A 25,370-nucleotide genomic window follows, 5' to 3' on the forward strand; every position below is an offset into this window, starting at 1 on the left:
AGTTCTTAACCTGAAGCACTATTTCTGGGTTAGCGGAGTCTGTAACCTGAAGCGTATGTAACCTGAGGTACCACTGTACACTAAACAATATATTTATGTTTCATTTTATATATCAATTTCCATCTATAATGAGTTAAGTTTGGAGTGCAAATACAAATGCAGAACTCTGTTTAGTACTATTTGTTCTGTGTCACAACAATGCAATCCCATACATGTCTACACTGTTGTAAGCCTCAGTGAGTTCAACAGGGCTTACTCCTAGGTACGTATATGATTGCACAGTCTGAGGAGGCTTTCAAGATCCCAAATAAATTTTACCACCATGTCTGAAAAGATTTTTCATCAGTCATTTATTACTTTTGTTGTTCAGTATTTCCTGGCATTACCTACGGCCAGGTTTTAACACCCCACCCCCCCGACCATGTAGTCAGTAATGTTCTATTGTATTATCAGATTTTAATGCTTTATCCAGAGTCATTTGTGGGTTAGTCTTTTCCTTTTGTTTTTTAATAGACGTGTGTAAACTGTGCTCAAACCATAGCCATGAAGTTTGCAGGTAAAACTGCAAGAGTGGCTATATGTATCTTAGAATAGATAATCCGTACCAGAGATACAAGTTCCTATTTAGACCGCTGTACTTTTGTGCAAAAGTGTGTGTACCTCACATTTGGTCTGAAGATTCCCCCTCCCCCTTCCATTTCTTTCCCACTCAATCTTCCCATTTAAACGGTTCCACCAATTCTTTCCACTAAAAAATGTGCATAACCTTTGCGGTAGGTTCTACAATCAATACCATAGGGCTGTGACCACGCATCTATCATAGTGCACCATTTCTGTACACGTTTCATTCTGATTAAATATTCCTCATCCTTCTATCAATTCTGAATCCTTTGGGGAAACATCTGGCTCTGCAACATTAATGCGTGAATAGAATTCATGGGAGTAGAGACTGGTGGGGGAATGAGGAGAAAAGGAGGTCTTAAAAGAGGATCCTTCAGCACTTTAAAGATGATAGATGCATCAAACCCATTGTTGGGAATGTGCTGACCCCTTTAAACTATCCAAAGTAGGCCCTATCCACTCTGAAAGGGACTCAAAGCAGATTACAAAAGATTCTCAAAACAAAAATCACTCAAATCCACTACGGGAACCAAAGTAACATAAAACCAGCATTCTTCAAGCAGCATTCCCCGCCCTCTTGCTTGTTCTTCTCTGGTGTCAAGCCAAGCAGCAGCTCCCACCAAAATATTCCAAGATAAGGGAGTGGGACTGAGCATCTGGATCTCGCTCAGCCTGCGAGGAAGCGTTCCTCTCCTGTACAAACAGTTCATAAGAGCTGCAGCATAATTTGAAGAATGCCATACGCAAACAGACTTAAGTCTCATCCTATTCATGACCCGTATCAGTGGTCTGAAAGAATCAGGATGTCAATCCCGCCACTGTTCCCAACACAGTCTTCAAGACTGCGATGAAGGCCTGCAGTGCCTCTGGCTTGTTTTCACTCTGCTTCACCAACATTTGCATCTCTGCAGCCCCCACTTCAAGTAGCAGCTCTGTCAGGAAAAGGCAGCCTGTATCATCCTGGGCAACGAGGTAGGCCTTCCACAGCGGGGAACCAGCCTTGCTCATAGCAATAGTCTGGATATGGACAACCTGAAGTGCAGCCTGCACAGTGTCTGGCTGCACAGTTTCCTGCCAGGGAACAGCTTGCTGGCAGCCCAAACCCAGATTTAGCCATGTCCTCTCAAACTGCTCGGCAGTCATGCACATGCTTGGTCTGAGAATCAGGCTGCTCGAACTGGTATCGACAGAAGGAACCTCCTCTTCCTTTTCCGGTATCAGGGGCTCTGAAAAAAAAGAGGAAACAAAAGCCAGAGTTAGGCAACACAGATCACTTTACATCCAGCAGGAACATCAGAACTGTAAGACACTTCACAGTCCATACTGAGCAGGGCAAAAGAAAAGCATCAAGCAAGCAGTGTCAGATGCTTAAAGCAGCATCTTTCAACAGAGGGTCTGGTTTTCATTCAGGAAAACGGAGTGTGTAAAGCCCAGAGAAATGGCCAAGTGAATCCATTACCTTCACCCACCGTTGTGGGATCTTCAGAGGGAGAATCTGTATGGGGAAGGCCAGTAACCCGGCTGGCTGTCATGGCTGCCCATTGCTCTTTGCCATATATAGGCACCAGTGAGTTAAAGTCAGAGGCCCACGCATTCACAGAGCCTTCAGCCTGCCCTTCCAAGAACCTCAGAGAGTGATCAGATGTAGGGCTGCAAAGGATCCCTTTTGCTTCCTCCATGCCAGCTTGCAAAAGACGATAGTAGAAGAGCGCACGATCCCGAACTGCCATGTCTCTCTCCTCCTCTGGATGAAATAAAGATGCGCTGTTTTATTTTTATTGTTCACCACGACACAGACTTTTTATTCATCACAGCCCCTAGTGATTCCATGCCAAAGGGCTGCATAGGCCTCTGCCTCTATACAGGGTGTGATTCCCCTTGCCACCTCTGGGTATATGATACTGGCAGTAAGGGAAGCAAGGAAAGAAATGATTCAACGTATACCAGTCTAACATTGAAATCTATGAATTTTTAAAGAACTGCAGAGTTTGTCAGACCATTCTCAATACATCTCATCCTCACGAGAGATGCATTGGCCTATTTCATAATGCAGGTGACATCTTGGAAGGCTAGTACTTACCTATGCAGTAATAGAGCAATCGACCCAACATGTCCTGGCACTCAGCTGGACGTCCTATGAAGAGCCGCACCAAAGCTGTTAGCAGTTCCAGCTTCACAACCGAGAAGGTCTCTGATTTCACATTCTCTACAAAATCCTCCAAAATATAGGGGGCACTGGGGACTCTCTCTCCATGTACCCCCAGCAGCCAAATCAGTGCTTGCTTGCCCTGAGAAAAAACCAGAATACTTCACAGACAGGGCCACACTATCTCACTTAGAACCCCTTACTTATACCACCAAGAGCTAGTGGCATAAATGTTCACAGACCATCACAGAGAGTGGTGGGTTGAGCAGATCTCTACAGAGTGAAGTGGGTTCAGAGGCTGCCTCACCTGATAATTCAAATCCCATATACTGCAGCCCTTTTGATTTGAAGATTCTGGAAGTGTATCCACGTTGCAAAATGCAACTCTGTCCTATGGTTACCCCTTCACCCAGTTTAAGTTTACACACTACTGAATCAATAAAGCGTTTGTTTTGCCTGCCTGCTCCTGCACACCTAGCTGTGCCAACAGCTTCTGAGTTAGCCAAATGCTATATATTTTCTTCCCTGCTTTCTCACTTGAACAAAAGATGGAAGGATACCCTTTTGGCCCTTTGCTTTCATATCAATGCATAACTCTAGAATGGTTCGATCAGGAGCCCTACCTTGACCGAACTGGAAAAGCAGAAACGTTACAATACAAGTCGAAGCGCCATAGTTTTTTTTGCAAATAGACCACATATACACAGTTCACCTAAGAAGGAAGAGATAGTGCAGACCTCCTGCAAGACAGAGGGCAGGCTGATACGATCCCAGAATGTTTTGAAAATTAGAACTTTGATTTCTCGAAAGCATAATCTTAAGGGGTTTTCATGGGCAATTCTAGATTCCAAGTTGCATTTCACAACTCTCGTGGCTCATGTAAGACTCTAATAGGCCCTCAACTGAGTCATTCCATCAGTACCATTCCCTGCCACTCACAAAAAGACACTCCCCTTACCTCACTGTCCTGGATGGTCTCCTCACAGCCACCCAAAGCCTGGGACACATTCTCTATACACTGCGGACACAACCACACCAGGTCCCGGAACACCTGAACTACAGCTACAATGTGGGGGGGAAAATATTTATGAGAACAATTTATATGAGCTTTTGGCCCAAACAGAGGCCTCCAAGGCAGTTCGCAATAGTAACAATTTCAATACTTAAAAAACAGACAACATTAAAAACCAGAAGGAAACAGTTAAACACAAAACCATAGCAAGCAAGATTAATACACACTAAGATAACAACAACAATTCATTACTTGTACCGCACCCATCTGACTGGGTTGCCCCAGCCACTCTAAGCAGCTTCCATCAGAACATAAAAACACATTAAAAAACTTCCCGTTACAGGGCTGCCTTCAGATGTCTATGGAAAGTCATATAGTTGTTGATCTCTTTGACGTGTAAGTTCCTTGAAAAACAAAAACTTTACAAATCTACAACACTGGTGTATGGAAATTATCCTGGCCATAGCATTCTGCTCTAGCTTTATGAACACTTTCATGTTTCATCTGCATGGTCTGGGGTATTTGTTTCAAGCAAACAATTCTTCACACAACCCAGATACAGTACAGCAAACACTGTTTTCCAGTTTACAAGAATGCCAATGTCAGCTGAAGTCTAATCTATCCAGCATCTGTAAGCACGTGATAATTTGAAGAAAAGGAAGCAAAGAGTGATCACGTGAAAGAGGCACAAGTAAGGAATGGTACAGTGATAGAAACTGCAATGGAGATAGCACGGTTGTGTTCCGTAGACCACCGAATGGTAAGGCGGAAACCAAATCTCAATCAGAAGGGTGGAGATAGTTACCTGAAGTTATATGCTCCTGCTTCAGCTCAAGGAGTTCTGTTAGGATCTTCACACACTGCTCGGTGTAGGTCCTTGCAATGTTGCCTGTAAAGTCCACAAAACAACCCAAGCTTTGGTTAGGCAGCTTCAACTTAAGCTTTTATCCAAGTAGCACCACTGCAACATATTCCCTCTATGAGAGTTGAGATGGAGCAAGAAGCAGCTTTCTTTCTTCAGTCAAAATTACTTCTCAAACCCAAGCTGCCCTTGTTTTCAGTTTGGTGCTTGAGCAGTCAGCCAGGAAGATGGGAAGTGTCCCTGGAACACTGCTGTGCCCAAACAAAGTAGCCGGCTATTCAGACTCAGTAGCCCAAACTAGTACCATTAGTACCCCCGCCGGTGATGTATAGACTAGCACTGAATGAAGCTCTATCTCCCTGCCTGGAATGGATCAACAGTACTACTATCACTTTTCTAAATTGACAAAATCTTTAATAAACAAATAAAGGGGGGGGGGAGGAAATAAAAAAAAAGTACTACTATCATGAATGTGATCCAATGTGTTCCAACTCTTTTGTAGTACCATACAGAATAATTTCACATATCCCAAATATCAATTTACCAAGGAGAGAACACTTTTCATTTCATTTTTTTTTGCTAACGAGATGTTTCTAAAAAAGAAGGCTTGTATGTAGATATATTGGAAGTATATTCTTTAGAGGGGCTGGACCTAGATTTCTAGGAGACAAAAAATGCAAAGACTCTTTTGGGGGGGGTCGTAAGCATTTTCTTAACTTAATGAATCACCAAGAAGTTCTGGTATTTCTAAATACCTGTCTTAATACAGAAATATGACAACATAAGCACAAGTGAGTCAGCTCCAAGATCAGAGCGTGCAACGAACAAGAAAAACAATTCAATAAAAGAGGCACAAGCAGGTTGTTAGAGACCATCTCAAAGAAATGGGAACAAGCTGTTTTTCATAGATTAACACTGCAATCCAAATCGCCTTTATGCTGGACATGTGGGCGAGACGGTTTGATTGGCAGAGGTGTCCCTCTAGCCAGGTCTGCTAATCTCTGGGGCCAGGGCAGAATGAGCGGGTACAAAATCCACTGTATCTGAGCTGGCCCTGTTTCTCTCACACAATGGCATCATCAATCCCAAGTCAGGCCTGATCGTTGCACCAGCTCAGTTGGTAAAGAAAACTGTTTGCCTACCCCACCCCTTTTCCAGGCCTGAGTGGCAGAACTGTGGATGTTGGTGGCCCACCACTGTTAAGTTTGGTTGCTCCCTGGGCAGGGTTTCTATTGCAGCCAAGAAGGGACAGAGTAGCCTGGCCATAAACAGAAAAGCAAGAAAGGGAGAAGACTGAATAAAATTGAAATGCAGGAAACTCAGCAAAGAACTTCTGGGCATAAATACTTAGAAAGAGGAAGCTGATACCACTAAATTGGGTTATTGCCAAGAATTTTAAAAATTCAGAAGAATAACACATCCCCTACAGGCCAGAGAAATGCTGCTGTTAGCAATGGGGCAAATTCCAACAAGATGAGCCTTGACTTGAATGTTGTGTCTAATCCCCCAAATTCCCAACTACTTAGATCACAACTAAAAAGTTAAATAAAGCTGCAGTCCTCAGACTAGCTCCACTGAACACTGACTTGCTTCTGAGTAGACATGCACAGGACTGTGCTGTTGAGTTCTCATTGAACATGAGTAATGTTATCCTGTATACTGTTGAGAATTCAATTCCATGTATTATCAGAAGAATCTCAGATGAACTTTATCAAGAGAAGCAATAAATGTTTGTCTTTTCAGCGGCAATGCTGAAATCACTGGTAAACCTCAGCAAGTTATTTTGGACTACATGGCTTCAAGACTTCAACCATGAAACTACTATGGAACAGATTGTTTCACTTATTTCTATTCTGAGGGTCTTAATCTTTTTCTCAGTTTCTAAGGCGTTGGCAAATAAAGCATATGTCCTTCTGTCACCCAGTCTTAGAGAACATTGATTTGCATGGAGGAATCCTGCTAACTCACTTACCAATGGCAAAGATTGCCCCTTGTGCAAGCTCTGCTGACACGTCAGTGCAGTAATCTCTTAGTTCCTCCAGTATCTGTGGCACATTTTCATCGTTCACCAGCTTGCACAAAACCTCCATTTTCTGGCACTTGATATAATGCGGTTCTGAATATGAGCAGAAGAACTTCTTGTAGTGGCTACTGAAATGGCCGGGGAGGCTGTCTAAGATCTGGCGCACATGACACAAGGCAGTGAAACAGAGTTCCCGACTCTCAGAGGTGCAAGCAGACAGGAGCGGGCCCTTCACTCTCACCAGCACATCTTCCTGCACGTGCGGAAAGTCTCTGGCCAGCACTAAGAAAAGTTTCGTGGCAGCCATCACCACACTGGAGCTGCTACTCTTGAGATAGCCATCCAGCAAGTTAAGGATGTCAAAGAGCTCTTCTTCAGAGCGGGGATTGTAGCGCAAGAGGAAAGTCAACACTTCACTCTGTCCCCACTGGTCTAGGTCAGGCATCCTACCAAGGGAAGAAACCCAAATCAGTACACTGGCTATTGGAATTGCTAATTGCAATACCTTCGCTTGGCTTCCATAATCTGCCGGCCAATTATTTCCTAGATTTGCATCTTTACCCACCACTTATAAGGCAGAGTCTGAGAGACCTGCTGGAAAACTAATTCTGCGCTTCCACATTACTTTACAATTTAGGCGTGCAAAAATAGGAGTCTCAACTTATCTACTTGTTATGTTTTAATTAGAACAAGAGGTTTTCTGCAGCAGGTGTGACAACTACTCTTCCTTCCCTAAAGGGAACTGAAAAGAAGAGAGGGTAAAATAGGTTGAAGAGTTTGGTGGGTACCAAAATAACTGCTGCTAATAAAAAGCAGGGGATCTCCATCCCAGTGTTGCCTGCTGGAACTGAGTAGGAAGGCACTGAGGGCAAGGCTGGCTCTTCTGCTCAGTCATCCACATGTTCAACTCTGATTGGTCTTGCCTAGCAGAGTGAGTGGGAGAAGAAATCCATTCACAGAACCCCTTCTCCACTGCAGAGAACTCTCTTGCAAAACAAAACAAAAAACCCCCAAATACCACACAAATATTTAACAGAAATAACATAATTAATCCAAAATATTAAGTTTTGGGTTTTCAGAAGGCAAAATAATTGGACGGAAGACTAAGATTCCATACCTATATGCCCTCATGAGATGAACTAAGAAAAAGGTAAGAGTGATTTAGTAGCCTTCGATACTGATACTTGTTAGTTTCACACCCATATACTTGCACAACACATTTAAGTGCAGGAAACTGTGGGGAAGGGCCTAAGAAAGTAATGACTCACATGCTTGAAGAAAACCTTCATAAGAAATTCTAAAATTATTTTATCGTTACATTACCAGCATCAGATTATAAATGGCATCTCAAAATCCCCCCAAGATTCAAACATAGATTCAAAATAATGCTTTCTCCCCCTCAGCTAATATCCAATCATTCATTCCTAGCAAGACCCACAACAAGCAAGTTCTCAGTGCTGTACCTACCATTTCCCAAACTGGATTGCCAACCGAGTATTATTCAGCAGAATCAGAATTTGCAAGGTAACCATCCATTTCCCTTAACCACCCATTTCCCTTATGTAAAATACATATGCCCTTTTTTAAATGATCCACAAGGTGGCTTACTTCACACACAACAACATACACTAGCACAAATGCACAGCAACAACAAAATTCATAAACATTTCCGCAACTTCACACAGCAAGAGAAGGGCAATAGCTGAGTGACATATCAGCGTCACCTATTGCTGGGCACTTGACTTCTGTGAATCTACAAGCAAAGCACAATGGACTTCACAAACTGTTTGGGGGAAGAACTTACCTGTTGAGAAGATGGTGGGCAATGGGTTTGTTGATGACAACTCCTCCTTCGTGTGCCAGGATCTCCTCTAGCGCCCTCAAACAATTCACCACTACAATAGGATCCTGGTCACGAAGCAAACTATATAGCTCATTAACTAGTGCGCCATCTGTAACAAGCATGGAAGTTAGAGATTTCCCCAACTCTAATGCAATACTCATCTGCCTAGGAGAGTGCCTCTTGCAAGCAGTGGTGGTGGTATGTGCATGCACATTTAACAAAATAACTCAACCCTCTCAATAACATGCCAGCTTCTTGCAAAGTACTGCTGCCAAGTGTCTGGCGATAGGGAGAGTTCCAACCAGCAAGGCAAATACATTCTTAAAGTGGTATCTCGCCTCCAAGGGCTTTGAGCTCAGTGAAACTATGCCACAGCAGCCATGCTGCAGTCTCTGCATTACAGCACCAAAATGACAGGCTCCTGTTTTTATTCTTGTGTGAATCTGGGAAAAATTAAATAGACTGAAAAATAAGCATGCATATTTACCCACTTCGCAGTCCCCTTGCAGTTTCTGCATCTTTGCACATCCGAGGACAGCGACTCTCCTTACATAGGAGGCTTTGTCTCGCAAACCATTCAGGATTGGCTGTTGGATATACTCCTGTATGCTGGGCATCCTAGGAATATTAAAGGGTCATCATGTTCCAACTCCTCCTAAATCCTTGTTTGTGTATTTTATGTTACTCCGCAACCTGCCATTCATTACATTAACAGACACTGCTGCTTTGCGACAGGCTTCCAGTAGTTAGCTAAGACAAGGAAATGGACTTCTGACAGCTAAAAACTTTGGCAGGATTTGGGTAATGCTTGTAATGTACTAAAAACTAAGGTAAAAATGGATTAGTTTAAGAAAAATAGAGGAAAATATATGATGCAGTTGAAAAAGATTGAAAATGGAAACCATGGAAGGGTGGAGGGAAGTCTTAAGGATTTGGGAAATCCTAAATGTTGATGATTATGTCTAATGTTTTAATTTAAATGTGTAGTGAATAAAAACAATTTCATTTTTAAAAAAGGAGATGGACTTCTGTTCTATGCACAAACCACTTTAAAATGGCTTCAGTCAGCTGGGGGGGAAAGTCACCCCAAAGTACGACTTCTCATGTTAATTCCTTGTCTTTCCACACTTTATTGCATAGTAAGCATTTATAATCCTGAAGCCCCTTGTTGCTTAATAAGATGCAGCTGGCGGTACAATTCTACAAGGCTGATTTAGCTAGACCAGCCCAACCTTGTAATTAAAGTGGCATCTAATCCCTGGCAAACAGAGCAGTGAACTGTGGCAGCAGAACCCCTCCCTCGTGATGACACAAAGCGCAGTGTGGGAATGTACCTCGTTTCCATTCATCAAGCATTGGATCTGCACCCCAGAACTAGTGAGAGGACCATATTTATGCTCATAAACTTAAGACTGGTCATGCTTAGGGGCTCATGTCATTAAGCCACAGGGATGGGGAAGCCCAGGCCCACAGGCCTCTGTATCTGGACCTAAGGACTCTCCCCAGCCACACCCTTCAGCAGCCCTACTTTGCACCATCCTCAAGTGTTTCTGCCTGGCTGGAATGTGCCCTTGAACACAGACAAGACTTCTTGCTTGTCTGGATATAGGAAAGTGGGATGTGGGTGTTGAAACTAAGCTATGTACAGAGGTAAAATTAACAATCATTGCTCGGCCTAGTTTTGCTTCTGGTCTGGGGCATGTGGCCCCAGGAAAGTTTCCCAGAAGGAAATGTGGTCCTTGGGTTGAAATAGGTTTCCCACTCCTGAATGAAACAAGTTCTATTCCCCATAAGTGCCTGTAGCGAAGGCCTAAACAAGCAGCACCACCACTCCACTTATAGTTATGTTACCTGAAACTGCACATGCTTCGCAAGGCGAGGCCCCTAACCATGGGGTTGGGGTCTGAGCAGTCTTTGCAAAGGGTGTTGATAGCTAAAAGAGCCAGATCGGGCTTCAGAGGAGCATATGTGCACATATACAAGTACACTAGCTTTTTCTGAACAATATCCACTGTGGCACTAGCTTTGACCATCTCCATAAACACACTGGACACATCTACACCTTGGGTCATATGCCTGCAAGTAAGAGATAAAGTATTTAAGTACAGCATCTATGTATTTAATATCACTTAAAACATTTGTATACCACTTAATTGTTAGAGTTTCTAAGTGGTTTACATAAAGTATCAGACTACTTTAAACTCCTACGATATAACAAGAATGGCAAGAGACAATAAGATATAACAAGAATGGCAACAGACAATATATAAACTGTAACCAGTTCTTAATCGCAAGAGAGCAGCAAGTTTAGCAGATAAAATTCCAGGAGAGAAAAGGTTTACCTGCATTTGGCCTAATGCGATAAATCAATTTGCAATCCATGTCTTGATCTCTGCATCACAAAACCAAACTAATAGTGCAATCCTAAGCATATCTGTTCAAAAATAAATCCTACTGAATTCAATGCAGTTTACTCCCAGGTAAATGTGATTAGGATTGCAGCCTAGGGCTGCACCCATTAAAGGACAGTTTCTTCAAATTGAAGAAATTGGCAATATGCTGTTTGAAAGGGTATAATGAAATCTTAAAAGCCAGAAAGGGACCCAAACAGAATCTCCAGTAGTTGGGGTGAGTTTCAGGGCTGTGCATATCTCAATCTTTTTAAGAACAGGAGAAGTAGAATTATGCAAAATAAGAATTATATGCAAATATAATGTATAACCTCAAGGTTAGATTACTGCAATGCGTTATATGTAGGGCTGCCTCTGAAAGTTCGTAAACTTCAGCTAGTGCAGAATTCAGTGGCCAGGTTGCTCACCGGAGCAAGACAGTTTGAGCATATTACACCAATCCTGGTCCAACTGCACTCGCTACCATTTAGTTTCCGGGGCCAATTCTAACTGCTGGTTTTGACCTCTAAAGCCTTAAACAGTTCAGAACCGCAATACCTCAAGGACCACCTCTTCCCATATGAACCTACCCAGATCCTGAGATAATCTTCTGAGGCCCTTCTTCGTGTGCCTCCTCCTCGAGAGGTCAGGAGAGTGGCAACACCAGAACGGGCCTTCTCTGCAGTGGCTCCCAGTCTGTGGAATGCTCTCCCCAGGGAAGTTTGCCTGCCGCCTTCATTACACACCTTTAGGTGCCAGGCAAAAACATTCTTTTTTAACCAGGCCTTTGGTTGATTTGATTGACATCCTATGCCCTTTTAAAATGTGGGGTTATTGGAGGGTTGTTTTGATTATTTATTTTGTGGTTTTATATTTAGATTTTATTCTGTGAACCGCCCTGAGACCTCTGAGTATAGTGCAGTATATAAATTCAATAAATAAATCATCATCCTTGTGTTCAGTGATATTTCACATGAACTTTGAGGCACATACGTGCAGAATTTTTATTTGTTTTTTAGAGCATGGACAATATATCTTAGTCCATGACAGAGTGATAAGAATAGGGAACTAGAAGACAAACAGAAAAGGGCAGTTGTGCTACCTTGTACAAGGTCTTCACCCTCTGATCAGGTTTCTGTTTCATTTCCAAGCAATGGGTGAGGTTAATTTCTGTGCTGGGGCTGCATTTTTTATTTATTTGAATAATTTAAAATACTGCTTAATACTACCAATTCTTTCGTTTCCATTTCCGTTTAATTAGTAGTCTGCATTTGGTTGTTTTAATTGGCTTTATGGTATGTCAGCATGAGCCTACTAACCAATAAGGCAACAACAACAACAGCCTTACTAGGGTCACAAGATACTCAGTTCATACACATCAGAACAACTAAAAGCACCCAGCATTTTGGGAGCCCCAACTACAATGCCCAAGTAGCAGTCCAGGCCACAGACCTGATCACTCGCTGGATAACATTCCTGTAGCGGAGACGGTCAGTTTGCACATGAGGGTTAGACAGTGCTCTCTTCAGCTCCTTCACTGTATCCTCTGAGCCTAAGTATGGCATCTCGGATGGGCTCCTAAACACCTAGGGAGAAAAGACTGTGGAGAAATCTGTAGTAAGAACAGAGAAAGAACCCTGCCAGATCAAACAAGAGGCCTAACTTGGTACAGCAACCTGTTTGTCACGGTGGCAGAAGATAAGGACAACAGATCTCTCCTACTATTGGGAAGGGCTCTGGCTTAATGGTAGAGCACATGCAAATGGTGCCAGATTCAATCTCCAACATCTCCTGGTAGATAACTCTGTTTGAAACTCTGGAGAGCTGCTGCCACTCAGTATGTAGATGATACTGAGAAAGATGGACCAATTGTCTGCCTCAGTAGAAGGCAGTCTCTTAGGTTCTCAACAAGACAAAGTCACACAGGGACCTTCACAGAGTGGTTTTTAACCCCGGCCTCCTAGGTTCTAGTCCATGAAATATCCTTCCACATTCTGGGAATCAGTCTTAGAAGTAAGACAGGTTGGAGTAATCGTGAGCCAGTTGGGAGTGCTAAACCAGGACTGGGCAGATCCAGGTTCAAGTCCCTACTCATCCAGGAAGCTCATTGGGTGACCTTGGGACAATCACGCTCTCCCAGACTAACCTACCTCGCAGGGATGCAAAGATTAAATGTGTTTTGGGGGGAGTTAATGTTGTTTTTGTTCTTTTGATTTGTGCTTTTACCCTGCAGTTTTATCTTGTGAACCTCTCCAAGATTTTCGGATGGAGGGCGATATATAAATGTAATAAAAAATGGAGAATGCGTATGCTGCCCTGAGCTCCTTGGAGGAAAGCTGGGGTGTAAATGCAGTATGCAATAATAAAGAAACAAAACAATGTTCTCCTGCAACTGGCACTCAGAAGTACCGCAGATGCCATACAGCCAAAGCATGGCTACTAGTTCCATCGCCCAATAATTCGCAGTGGCGCCCCAGGCTTTCAGGAGAGGGTCTGTCCCAGCTCTACCTAGGGATTTCAGGAGTTCGCCATGGGACCCTTTTTTGCGTAAAGTGCGCCTTGGGCTAGCGCCCTTCCCCGCGCTCGGAAGCCTAGAAGTTCCAGCGCAGCAGTCAACTTGCAAGTCCCTAGGCTTTGCCGGAGAGGAGAAGGAAGGAAGGAAGCAGCCGCCAGGTGGGGCGGGTGTCGGGACATCGGCTCCGGCCAGGGTCGTCGGTCGATTTCCCCACGTACCTTGGCGCGACTCTCGCCCGCCCTCGGCCGCTCAGTCTCGCACCGACCAACAAAAGGGGCCGGCGTCTTCCTGGTTCTCGCCCGACTCCTTCCGGGTTTCGGCCTCCATGAGCGCCGGGTTAAAGCGTCGGCGGGAACGAGCGCGAAGCCGAGCGGAGGAAAGCTCGCTCGCACTTTAAACCACGCTGGCTTCCTGGCTTCTCACGCTTTGAAAAAGGCTCCTGTGTCGGAAGTGCCCTCAAGGCGAAGAAGAAGCAAGCCTTCTCCCTTGTGAAATGCCTACCTGTGTTGGTCTAGGCTTTAGGAAATAAATGGGAGCGGAACGGCACAGTGATGCCTAAACTCTGGGCGCGTTAGGCGGGTGGAAACTAACGCTTCAAGAAAGAAGCATATTCCCTTGTTGTTGTTACCATCAAGGATAGTAAAGCCACAGCTATACTAAAACTCTGCAATTTCTCCATTGTTCCTTACAGGCAGCTGCTCCCTCCTTGCCCTCCCAGAGGGGACCCGTCCCCCAAAGTAACCAAGGGGGTTCGCCTCCAGCCAGCGGAATTCCCAGCCAGATTTCTTTGACGCACCGAGTAGCTGAACAAACGGCTGCTCGGTAATAAATGCGCACTTACTCCGGCGCGCTTCTCCAAACTGTAGGACACGGGGCGTTTGCTTCCTAGCAAGCCGGTCTCCACTAGCATGTAGCGCAATCCTGTTTCCGTTTTGCAGGAAGCGCTGTGTTTCAACGAATACCTTAGCGCCTTGGGAGCGGGAGAGTTGTTTTGATTTCTTCGGCGGGAAGATCCGACGGTGCAGAGGGAGATCTGAACGGCGGGGAGCCTGGCGATCTTCTCTGCAAGCAAAAATGAAAGCAGCCCTCCAGTACCGGCGCTCCGATTCAACCCGCTGACTGCAAAGCATTTTAGCAACGGGAGGGAGACGCCCGTTCCCTTTCCCTGCTCTCTGTGCCGAAGGCCTACAAAGTAGCACAGTAAGCTCCCTTTACTCCTCGCTACAATTTTTGGTTTTGGGGGTGGGAGACAGGACCGAGAGAGCGCCGGAGCGAAGTGGGCAAGCGTTTCTGGGACCGGATGTGAAACGTGTATAATTTTATTAAAATGTATGCACCCTCAAAGCCGTTTACAAACATAAAACAATAAAATTAACAATAATTTAAAACTTTGGGAAAGTTACAAGAAGAGACTAAAAAAAGATTAAAACTTTCTTAACAGCTGGGTAGGCTTGTATAAATAGAAATGTTTTTAGCAGGCGCTGTAAAGAGTACAGTGAAGGTGCCTGCCTGGTATCACTAGGCAGGGAGTTCCAAAGGGTAGTAGGTGTCCTTTGTACAATCACTCCAGTATAGTACCTTCCTGTAATTTTAGAGTCCCCCTTGCAACTATCCTGCTTCTTCATCTTACCTGCTGTTGCTTCTCAATCCAAATTGTTAGGCCGTCACACTAGTTTGTATCAAAGTTCTATCCTATGGAGCTCATATTCTTATAATCTTATCTGCCAGTCCTCTTCCCACCCTTTCTCATTCTCACAGTCTGGCCTGAAGGATGTGGTAGCTACCAAAGGTAGCTGTTTGTGACTCATTTGCATCCTGTTGCGTTGGATGAGTTTTAGTTGCTAACGCTTGAGGATGTGAACAAGGTGCTTGGTTCATTCCGAGCAACCACTTGGCCCCTTGCCCTTTTGCCCCTTGTGGCTGATAAAAACTAGCAGAGGGAGCACACCTGTCTGGGGCAGTTGATAAATGCCTACTTGTGAGAGAGGGCAGTCCCTGCCTGCTTGAAGGAGCCAGTGATAAAACTATGCTTTAACCTCCCCTGAATTTAGAAAATTAAGTAATTACCAGCTGCTAAAATTTAGTAGGACTTCTGAATACATTTAAGGATCAGGTTGTAAGCACCACTATCCCAACCCCTGTCTCTCTTTTTATCTCTCTATTTGTGAATTTTTACATTCCTGTTAAAACATGTATCTCAGTTTTTATTTCTTGTTGATCCAGTTCTAAGACCATTAGTAGTTTTATTGATGCCCCCATCCACCCTTGACTTTCCTGAGGTGATTGTTTGTTTGTTTTTGGTATTCAGAATTTCCCCCTTTCTTTTAACAGGAGCTGGACTGATGAACGGAACTCTCATCGCAGGGACACCCATTGCGGTGGATTTTTGGAATATCAGAAAAGCTGGGAGGGCTCGTTTGTTCTTTCTTTCTCACATGCACAGTGACCATACAGTGGGGCTTTCCAGCACGTGGAACCGGCCTATTTATTGTTCTCCGGTAACTGGTCGAATTCTGCATCTTAGACTGAAGGTAGATCTTTACACACACATGTGCGATCTTCCACCACTTTAACTTAGGGGAGGCCTACAGTTGACTCTGCCATGCCTTCATTCTGTTTTTTAGGTGGCTGAAAAATGGATCCGCCCTCTGGAAGTTGGAGACAGCCATGTCCTGGCCTTAGATGAGATGCAGAGAGAGACCATGACTGTGACCCTGATAGATGCCAACCACTGTCCTGGATCTGTCATGTTCCTTTTTGAAGGTTACTTTGGTGTCATCCTTTACACAGGTATGTTGAGGAGAGACATCTAACATTTTCCTCTGTGCTTTTTGCTATCTCTTAATTTGTTTCTCAGCACAAAACCTTGCCTATTTCCAGAAGTTATTTTTAAAATTACTTGCTTATATGTACAGTGGTACCTCTGGTTGCGGACGGAATCCGTTCCAGAGCCCCATTCACAACCTGAGAGGAACACAACCCACGTCTGCACATGCGCGGGTCGTGATTTGCCACTTCTGCGCATGCGTGTGACGTCATTTTGCATGTCTGCGCAAGTGGTGAAACCCGGAAGTAACACTTTCTGGTACTTCCGGGTCGCCGCAGGACGCAACCTGAAAAGATGTAACCTGAACCGAACGTAACAAGAGGTATGACTGTATATGAAATACACACAGAGAGATAGATAGACAGAAACACCCCTTGCCTGTCTTGTGTCATGGAACATGGAACCAAGACATGGTTTCCAGCTAGGTAGCAAGCAGACCTTAGTTACAGCAAGGTGCTGGCCTCATGTGCCTTCCATATCCTGGGACCGGTAGCCATGTTAGTCTGTTGAGAAGTCAGGGGCTGGACAGAAGAGGAGGAGTGGTGGAGACAGCCTCCCATCCTGACCCTTCCAGGGAAGAGGAAGAGCAAGACAGTATAGATTTACGACAGTGGTTTGCGGCAGGTCACAGCTCAGAGGCAGATGAGGGAGAAAGTTTCTTACAGCCCTTTTTTTATTTCACACTTTACAGAGAGAGGCTATAGAACCCAGCCTTGTGGATAATGGGGTTGTTCTGAGTGAATCTCCACCACCCCCTTCTCTCCCACTTCCTCATTCATCATCATCACCACCTCTACAGGTGTTGCTAAGTGCCCTCTGTCTTTGAGCTCTTTGCTCTCCTACTTTTAAGGACCACCGGGTTCTGGGAGATGGTGGGTCTGGAATGCTTTCTAGTGACAACGTGTCAGCCAGCTACTGCTCTGGCTCTGCCTGCTCCTCCTCTATATTGATATATCGCCCAGGCCTACTAGCCACACATGGTTAATAATAATTACTATTATTTTCTTTTTTATACCCCACCCATCTGGTTGGGTTTCCACTCTGGTTGTTTCACAAGGGGGAACAAAGCAATAATTTTAGACTTGAAATTTGTATAGAAACAGTTAATAATAAACTCTGCTGCAGCAATGTCTTCCACAGTAACCAAAGAAGCTGGCTTTGTCCTTAGCTTAGTCCTTTGGAACTTTAACCGTAATTTCCATTTTAACCCTTCAAGTGGCTTTCCCCTGACGGGTATGTAACATCCGTGTCTCACCAGGTGATTTCCGCTACACTCCCAGCCTGCAACAGGAACCAGCTCTGAAGAACTCAAAGCTTATCAGCAGCCTCTACCTGGACAATACCAACTGCCACCCCAATATTGTCATACCATCCCGGCAAAAGGCCACTGAACAGATCAAAGAGGTGATCAGAGCCCACCCCCATCACCAGGTTAAGATTGGTAAGCAGTCCTAATAGGTTTTGAAGACGTTTCTTAAACTGGGTGAGGAACTCAAGGCCTTCCAGGTGTTGCTTAATTTTAATTCGCATCCCTGATCTTTGGCCATGCTAGCTGGGGCTGATGGGAGCTGGAGTCCAGGAACAGGTTCTCCATCCCTATGTTGGTTAAGGCACAGTTTCAAAACTACTGAATAGAAAATAGAAGAACAGGGTGGCTAACACACTGGAATTTTCAATGGCTGTTCAGAAAGGAACACAAGTATGGACCTCATGCAGCGGTTCCCAAACTTTCTCCCCCACAGACCACTTGAAATTTGCTGAGGGTCTTTATGAACCAATTAAAGATTTTTCATTTTTACAGACATACCACAGACTACCTGGATTTGTGGACTGCTGGTGGTCCTTGGGCCACAGTTTGGGAATCCTTAATCTTAGGGCATTAAAGAAATCTTACCTTTTTCAAATGAGGTTTACAAGCACATTTCCCCCAAATTCATATGTGAAAATAGATCCTGTACAATGAATTACTCTGAAGGATGTGAATCCATAAAATCTGGGTGATAAATTCATAGCTGAGTTTAGTAGCGCAAGGATCATTAACCACTGGGGCAGGCACTCACTTGGGGACAGGCTAGAATTACTTGGAAAATGTACACACTATACAGTCATACCTCGGGTTAAAGTCGCCTCAGGTTGAGCATTTTCAGGTTGCGCTCCGCGGCAACCCGGAAGTAACGGAATGTGTTACTTCTGGGTTTCGCCGCATGCACAGGCACTCAAAATGACGTCATGCGCAGAAGCGGCAAATCGCGGCACACGCGGACGCAGGTTGCGTTCTGCTCAGGATGCGAACAGCACTCCGGAACAGATCCCATTCGCATCCACATACATTCCCACAAAGAATTCTGGGCACTGTAGTTGAAGGGTTGCTAGGAATGATTATTCTCTGAGAGGTAAACAATAGTGCCTAGAATTCTTGAGGAAAATATTGTGTTCAAAATGTGCTTTAAAGATATAGTGTATACACAGCCTTGAACTCCAGAGTAACAGCTAAGCTGCTGCTGTATCAGAAGCCCTGAGATTAAGGTACTATTAGCTGCTGAATAAACTTCACTGTGCCTCATGCCGTCTGGCCTTTGAAATGCTTACAGTTCTTTGTCCTCTTCTAGGTACTTATAGTTTAGGAAAAGAGTCGCTTTTGGTGGAACTGGCCAAGGAATTTGGCACCTGGATTGTGGTAAGTCCCCAGAAACTGGAACTTATGAAACTGCTGGAGATGGAGGATGTGTTCACCTCTGAGGAAGGAATGGGTAGGATTCATGCTGTGGATTTTTCAGAAATCCGCCAAGCAAATATGAATTGCTGGAACCAGAGCCATCCGACCATAGCTGTTCTCCCTACCAGCCGGCCGCTGAAGTTCCAGCACCCTGACATCCACGTTGTTCCATACTCAGACCACTCATCTTTCCAAGAGTTGCTGGAATTTGTAGCTTGGCTAAAGCCCTGCTCTATAATCCCAGTGGTAAAGAAAGAAGAATTTCAGATGTATTTCCAACAATATTTGACAGCTAAAAACTGCACACCACTGGAGCCCAAAGTCCCCGAATCAGTGAAAGTATTCATGCAGCAAGGAAACAGTAAGTGGGAAAGGCCCTCAAAACAGCTGAAACTGAGTATCTCTCACCATGTACCCAAAGGGGTTTGCTTTGACCCCCCAGAAATATGTAGCAGTGAGAGTGAAAATGGCTGTGATGCAGAGATTTCCCAGCAAAGCTGCCCAGAGCCCATGGAGAAAGCTGTGCCTTGCTCTCAATCTGGCTGTGTTGAGGAGGACCAAAAAGACATAACGGCAAAACAAGAAAACGTTGAGAGCCAGAGAGCAATAACGTCTGAATCTACGACATCTTCCAAACATCAGCTGAATGGCAGTGGTGTCAATCAGTGTCAAAAATGCCAGGCAACTGTGACATTGAAACACACAAATACATTGTCCTGGTTTGAAAGGGATGCAGAAAGAACGCTTTGTTCCTCTGTAGGCAGTGAATGTATGGGGAATCTGGCCTTGGAGAACCATGTTCCCTCAACATCACATGCTGCTCAGATTGATACACGTGACCCGTTCGCCTCTCCAGCAGATGTAACATTCCAGCCTGTCAATGAACAGGCTTCCCAAGGTCTCCTTCAGGAATATGATTTATCTCCGCTCAACATCCCAAAGCAACTTTCTCTCCAACAGTTTGACTGGCAAGTAGATAACTACTTGAAAAAAGGAAAAGACACAAAATGGAATAATGAGGAAGGCAATCTGCAGTTGGAATAGCAGAACTAGCAGCAGCCAGTGCAAAAGGGCTTCTCTCAGCTTCATCCCCTCCCCAAATTGGCTCTGGGAGGTGAGGAGAACCCCCATAACAGTGTGTGGGTCAGGGGCAGAGAGGGAGAAGCAGAAATGCTTGTGGTGATGGGAGCGATCTCCTTAACACTACTTTGAATTCCACCCACTGTTGTTTTCTAGTAAAGTTTATTTTCTTCTGAATTAAAAAAAAGAGAACTGTGCAAAACTCCAGTAGTGTATGGTTGGTATATAAATTTCAAGATAGGACAGTTGTATCCTCCTCAACACTGCTGGGGGAAGTGGTGCTCATACTTTATATAAAAGGTTTTATTGCCCATAAGAGACACTGGTAAAATCAGTGTTAAACTTCTGCATCCAAGTTTGAGGCTTTGCTTGTTAATTCTTGGGGGTTATCAACATAATGATCAAAGCCAGCATGTGCTCTATCTTTACCTTAGCCCAAATCCATTGGCAACAGCAGAATATTGTATAAATGCTTTATGGTGGTTGTTGGGGGGGGGTTAACCTGTTGGGTTTTACCAACAAACCATGGGTTTTTACAAATATCAGGAATAATAATAATAATTTATTATTTATACCCCGCCCATCTGGCTGGGTTTCCCCAGCCACTCTGGGTGGCTTCCAACAGAATATTAAAATACAATAGTCTGTTAAACATTAAAAGCTTCCCTGAACAGGGCTGCCTTCAGGTGTCTTCTAAAAGTCTGGTAGTTGTTTTTCTCTTTGACATCTGGTGGGAGGGCGTTCAACAGGATGGGTGCCACTACTGAGAAGGCCCTCTGCCTGGTTCCCTGTAGCTTTGCTTCTCGCAATGAGGGAACCGCCAGAAGGCCCTCGGTGCTGGATCTCAGTGTCCGGGCAGAACGATGGGGGTGGAGACACTCCTTCAGGTATACTGGACCGAGGCCATTTAGGGCTTTAAAAGGAAAGATACACACCAGTGTTAGCGAGGGGAGAGCATTTCCCTAGCATTCCTTCTGATAGTAAATAAAGCTGGTGAGTACCACCAGAATCTGGGGGGTGGGGGGCAGTACTTACTACACCTGAGCCATGCGTCTCTCCTGAGAGTGATGTGGTGGCTCGGGCACCTGCAGGCTCTACAGCCAAGGGGAAGGCGGCAGGTGGACTCCCAGCAGGTTCCATGTTGCTTGAAAATGCAACGTGGGTCTGCAGAGCACCAGAGTGGAACGGGGCCTGGGCACTGGAATTCTGGCATGCCCTGCCCCATCTCGTGTGTGCCCTGCCCTGGGCCCCCAAGTGGCTAACTAGGCCACTGACCAGAATTATAGGCAAAATCGATGCGAAAGAGAATATTTGGGGAAACTCCAAGATTTACAGAAGTACAAAAAAATATTTCGGGGGGGGGGGCGCCTAACAGGACACCCCCCCTCTACAAACACCTCCAGTTCATTGGAGGACTGAGCATACTCAAATCACAACAGAATGCTGAGTGTCTTTTTGGGTGGGAGGGGGGTGGAATCCTGAAAACTAGGTGGGCAGGGGAATGGAATACCCCAGAAGAAGACATGATTGTATGGAATACTGAACAGGGGCTCTCAGTACCACATCATTTTGTTGCACATCCGACTCATAAAATTTAGAAAATGGTGGGGTATTCCTGGGACTTGTCATCTTCCTTTTTGAGGGCTAGGTGAACACTCCCATGGTTGAGTGGTTCCTTGGAGGAGCACTCAGCCTCTAAAGAAAGTAAAAAGTAAAATTAAAACACTTCTAAAAGGATGGTTTAACAACATAGGCATACACACACGTTAAATTGTTTATCACCATGTGTTATCATGGCCAGTGAACAGGCTTTGCAAGCAGGCTAGAGTTTCTTTCCAGAAGGCATTTGCAAGAGCTATGGTGCACCTACTGGGGGGAAGAACTGCATTTTCCCAAAGACAATTACTAGGAATTTTCATACAACAAAAGTGTTTCCTTGAAGGTCATTGTGTGAATCCTTTCACAAATCAGTAACAATTTATTACTTTTTAAAGAAAAAAAGCCCCATATTTTCTAACCTCCTTGTGACAGTGGGGTTCTGCATTTGATGTTATCCTTGCCATAACAGGGCCAATAGCGATTTTATGAAACTTGCTTTATTCTTTGGTCTCACTGTGTCCTTTAGAAGGCTCCTGCTTACCATGCCCCTGATAGCAGTACTACTTATAGTACATTTTAAACGACTTACAACAAGCCACAGATTGTTCAGGGGGCTTGTGCATTGCAATCCTCTGCAGACTTTCTTAGGAGTTGGTCCCACTGAACTCAGAGATACTTACTTCTAAGTCAGCTTGTATAGGGTCAGGCTGATAACAAAAGTGGCTGCTTCTTTTAGGCATAAATGAGCTGCCTTTCATGTTCACTTCTAGCAGACAGGGTTATCAGTTGTCGCGGTCTCCACGTGGGATAATTTATTATGCTGTAGAAGAACAACAGTCTTTGCACTGATAGCCTAAGAAATTATTTGGCCCTGGAACTGAGCTCTGTAGCAGCTCTATAATGTTTCTGTTTCAGAGTTTGGTCAAATGGAGTGCAGCCATGATTGTTCACTAGCAAATGGAAGAACCTCCCAGGAGTTCGCCATTACGGGGAGGCCTGTTGGAGCAGATAGTCAGATGGGTTCATTATCTCCTGCTTTCCAGAACTATCCCATCTTCTGGTGATATGCCTAGTGTTTTGCCATGCCCTTGAAAATACAATTTTTCAGAGTTTTGTCACTGCGATGGCTGCAAAATAGCTGCTGGTCAGAAGCCATCTGGCACACTAAAACCTGTGTGCTACAACAGCAGGACAGAACAGTATGTATAAACCATCCTCTCTGTCACAAAACCAGTGTGCTTTAGAACGAGAAAAAGATCAGCAAGAGAGTTGCTGGGAGATAGTAGTATGTCTGGCGTTGCTTGTGGCTGCTTGCTTTCCTAGTACTTGTAGTTCTTTCCCAGAACACCACACCCTGCTGTATGATATCCCTTATGTAATCAGCAGTGGTATTAAAGTAATCATTGCTTTCAAAGCAATGGCAGCTCAGAAATTAAAGCCTCCGATCCCAGCCCAGGTGGGCCCTCTTTAATTACGCCTTGTGGCACTTGGGGAGAGGGAAGCCTGAGGGTTATGAAGGAGTTTTCCTGCCTATTGCTAGCATTTTCCATTGCTGAGTTTCTCACCAGTTTTTAGTGGGTTGCTCCCTACTGCTCACAGTTCATTGAAGGTTTGGCATAGCAGGGCATCTGTTGCAAGAGCTTGACTCTTGTTTTAAAGCCAGTTTTGTAATAAAGCAAATGAGGAAGCTTTCCAAGCTGAATGCAAAAACCACAAATAGGAGAGCATGCAAAATGCAGCTGAAGGTGGGGTGGGTTATGTAAATGCACCTCTGGTGAGTATGTCATAGGTGAGGGTTAGCAGCATCAGAGACAGTGTTTTGCAGGAGTGGGAGATAATTGGTGAGAACCTAATTGAGATCAGTTTGATTCTTTTTCACCCAGAAGCAGCAGACACAGAACGCTGCATATGCAGTAGAAAATACATTAGAAAAATGAAAACGGGAATCCTGAAATAATGCAGGGAAACAAAACAAATTATTTGCCTAGTTTTTGCTGGAGAAGATGCTGGGAAAATACCTCTGAACCAGAGTTGCCAGGCAGTGAAGCTGGAGAAATGTCAAATAGATGTGAAGAAATATTAGACAAATTAAAAAGTAATGGCATAAACCCGTTTTCTTAAAGAACACAACTGCTGGACTATTAATTTATCACACACACAAAAAGCCTTATTTCCAGAGGGTTGGAAGGTATGCAGTATAACACAAGTCTTAAAATTATTTAAATGTGTTAACAAACATAAGGACAGATAGGATTTTCTAAAGATCTTCGATTTACGGACTGAAAATTTGTTTATTCCTGCCTTTGGTTTCCTGTTTTTTAAAGTGACAGTTTTCACAGTGCAGGGGAATAGAGTCCCTAAAGGTTCTGCGTGGCAACTGAAGTTATTTACCTAATTCCTATATTAACCAGGGCCAGCGCTGAACAATAAACTGGACAAGTTTGTAGATCACACCAAATTACATATCCAAAAATCCTAGGCACATTCTGAAGATTTCCAAAAGGGTCTCTCCAAACAAGGAGTCTGATGATATTCAATGTAAGCTAAATGCCAATTTTACAGATGAGTACAGTGGTACCTCGGGTTAAGTCTGAAGCGTCTTTAACCTGAAGCGTATGTAACCCGAGGTACCACTGTACTAAATTGACTATGGCTGTAGGACACTCATTGGAAATGTCAGCTTGGTGGCTGGTGTTTAATAACCCTAGGACCTCAGCACAATAGCACCCTTTCCCCACTTGTGGTTCCCAGCAGCAGGCATTCAGAGGCAGTGATTCCAAAGAGAGTTTACAATCAGATGAAAACAGCAATCTATACAGCAATGCAAAAAGAAACGAAATGCTGAAAATCTAAACTGGCCACCAAAAGCTAGAGAAGACAGGTATGCCTACAGCTAAGTTTATTGAGAAACGTGTGGTCGCAGACTTCACCAACCTGACGTTCTCTGGTATGGCTGAGACTGTTGTGAGTTGTAGAAGAAACATCTGGAGGGCACAAGGTTGGTGAAGGCTGCTCAAATGCCATAGTGGTAGGAGCCACCAGCTGAAGAAACCCCAGGGGGAGAAGGCACAGAGCCAGGGGACTGGGGTGGGACAATGATGAGTGGTCAGAGGGAGAAGGAGCAGATTGGGAGGAGGTGGTGTTGGAAGCTGAAAAGGTGACAGGGTTTCGTGACCAGGAAGAGGCTGCGGCAGAGCACAGTTCAGACTCCAAGGCAGAGACCAGGGCTGGAGAGGGTGGAGACAGGAAGGATGCTGTAGAAGCCAAGGAGTCTCAGTCTCTCTCCCCTGCTGCAACTAGCTCCCCTCCCCTCCTGGTCTCCTAGAACATGCCAAGAAATGAAACCAGCAGAGCCTGAAACTGCATGCGAAACACCCTGGAGAGAAGGAGCCCTAGTGGGCACTATGAAAGCAGGGAACTTCAGTCCTTGCAGTCCTTTCAACTGCTTCATCAGGCAAGACCTAGACAGAGTTGCTGAGACCACGAGGCTAGAGCCGTGGAATGTTTCCTTGAATAAAGAGTTAACTTCACTGGCCTTGGGTGATTTGTTGCTGGCCTATGTCTGACTCCAACCCTGACATCAAAAGAGAGTGGTTTTCACAAAATAATGGGCGGCACAGATTATATAAGTAATGTGATGTCTCTGAATTTAACATTAAATAGCAGTTCTGGTGTGCCCATCTCAAAAATCTGCCAGTTGTTTAATTAAACAGATCCACAGTTAAGAACCTATGCA

At 44.5% G+C, this 25,370-nt stretch overlaps 2 protein-coding genes across 6 annotated transcripts; one reads left to right on the plus strand and one right to left on the minus strand.

Annotated features, from left to right (window-relative positions):
* Positions 1-76: 76 nt before the first annotated feature.
* Positions 77-14,458, minus strand: AP4B1 (adaptor related protein complex 4 subunit beta 1). Of its 5 annotated transcripts, none has more exons than XM_053393535.1 (11): positions 14,375-14,458; positions 12,350-12,497; positions 10,359-10,583; positions 8,995-9,125; positions 8,469-8,616; positions 6,614-7,110; positions 4,585-4,668; positions 3,726-3,829; positions 2,702-2,909; positions 2,081-2,365; positions 77-1,847 (listed from the first exon to the last, which is right to left on the minus strand). In XM_053393535.1, exons 2-11 carry the CDS (start codon positions 12,460-12,462, stop codon positions 1,420-1,422), a joined length of 2,223 nt encoding a protein of 740 aa, XP_053249510.1. In that variant the 5' UTR covers positions 12,463-12,497; positions 14,375-14,458; the 3' UTR covers positions 77-1,419. The 5 variants fall into 5 exon arrangements, with proteins under 5 accessions (XP_053249510.1, XP_053249509.1, XP_053249508.1 ...); XM_053393534.1 differs by lacking the exon at positions 14,375-14,458 and adding an exon at positions 14,209-14,308; XM_053393533.1 differs by lacking the exon at positions 14,375-14,458 and adding an exon at positions 13,631-13,718.
* Positions 14,459-14,508: 50 nt separating this feature from the next.
* On the plus strand, positions 14,509-20,017 carry DCLRE1B (DNA cross-link repair 1B). The gene is made up of 5 exons (XM_053393539.1): positions 14,509-14,612; positions 15,744-15,943; positions 16,037-16,202; positions 17,498-17,680; positions 18,849-20,017. The coding sequence occupies exons 2-5, from the start codon at positions 15,755-15,757 to the stop codon at positions 19,997-19,999; spliced, it is 1,689 nt and encodes a 562-aa protein (XP_053249514.1). The 5' UTR covers positions 14,509-14,612; positions 15,744-15,754; the 3' UTR covers positions 20,000-20,017.
* Positions 20,018-25,370: the final 5,353 nt, after the last annotated feature.

The sequence above is a fragment of the Podarcis raffonei genome, chromosome 6, assembly GCF_027172205.1.
Source record: "Podarcis raffonei isolate rPodRaf1 chromosome 6, rPodRaf1.pri, whole genome shotgun sequence".
Lineage (NCBI taxonomy): Eukaryota > Metazoa > Chordata > Lepidosauria > Squamata > Lacertidae > Podarcis > Podarcis raffonei.

Bases quoted from the DNA above. Each gene is read 5' to 3' on its own strand.
- AP4B1 (XM_053393535.1), bottom strand. From the start codon at position 12,462: ATGCCATACTTAGGCTCAGAGGATACAGTGAAGGAGCTGAAGAGAGCA. The intron at 7,111-8,468 runs GTAAGTTCTTCC...TTCCCTTGGTAG, and splicing joins GCCCACCATCTTCTCAACAG to GATGCCTGACCTAGACCAGT. The intron at 2,910-3,725 runs GTAAGGGGAGTG...GTTTTTTCTCAG, and splicing joins AGACCATCCAGGACAGTGAG to GGCAAGCAAGCACTGATTTG.
- DCLRE1B (XM_053393539.1), top strand. From the start codon at position 15,755: ATGAACGGAACTCTCATCGCAGGGACACCCATTGCGGTGGATTTTTGG. The intron at 15,944-16,036 runs GTAGATCTTTAC...TCTGTTTTTTAG, and splicing joins TTCTGCATCTTAGACTGAAG to GTGGCTGAAAAATGGATCCG. The intron at 16,203-17,497 runs GTATGTTGAGGA...GTGTCTCACCAG, and splicing joins TGGTGTCATCCTTTACACAG to GTGATTTCCGCTACACTCCC.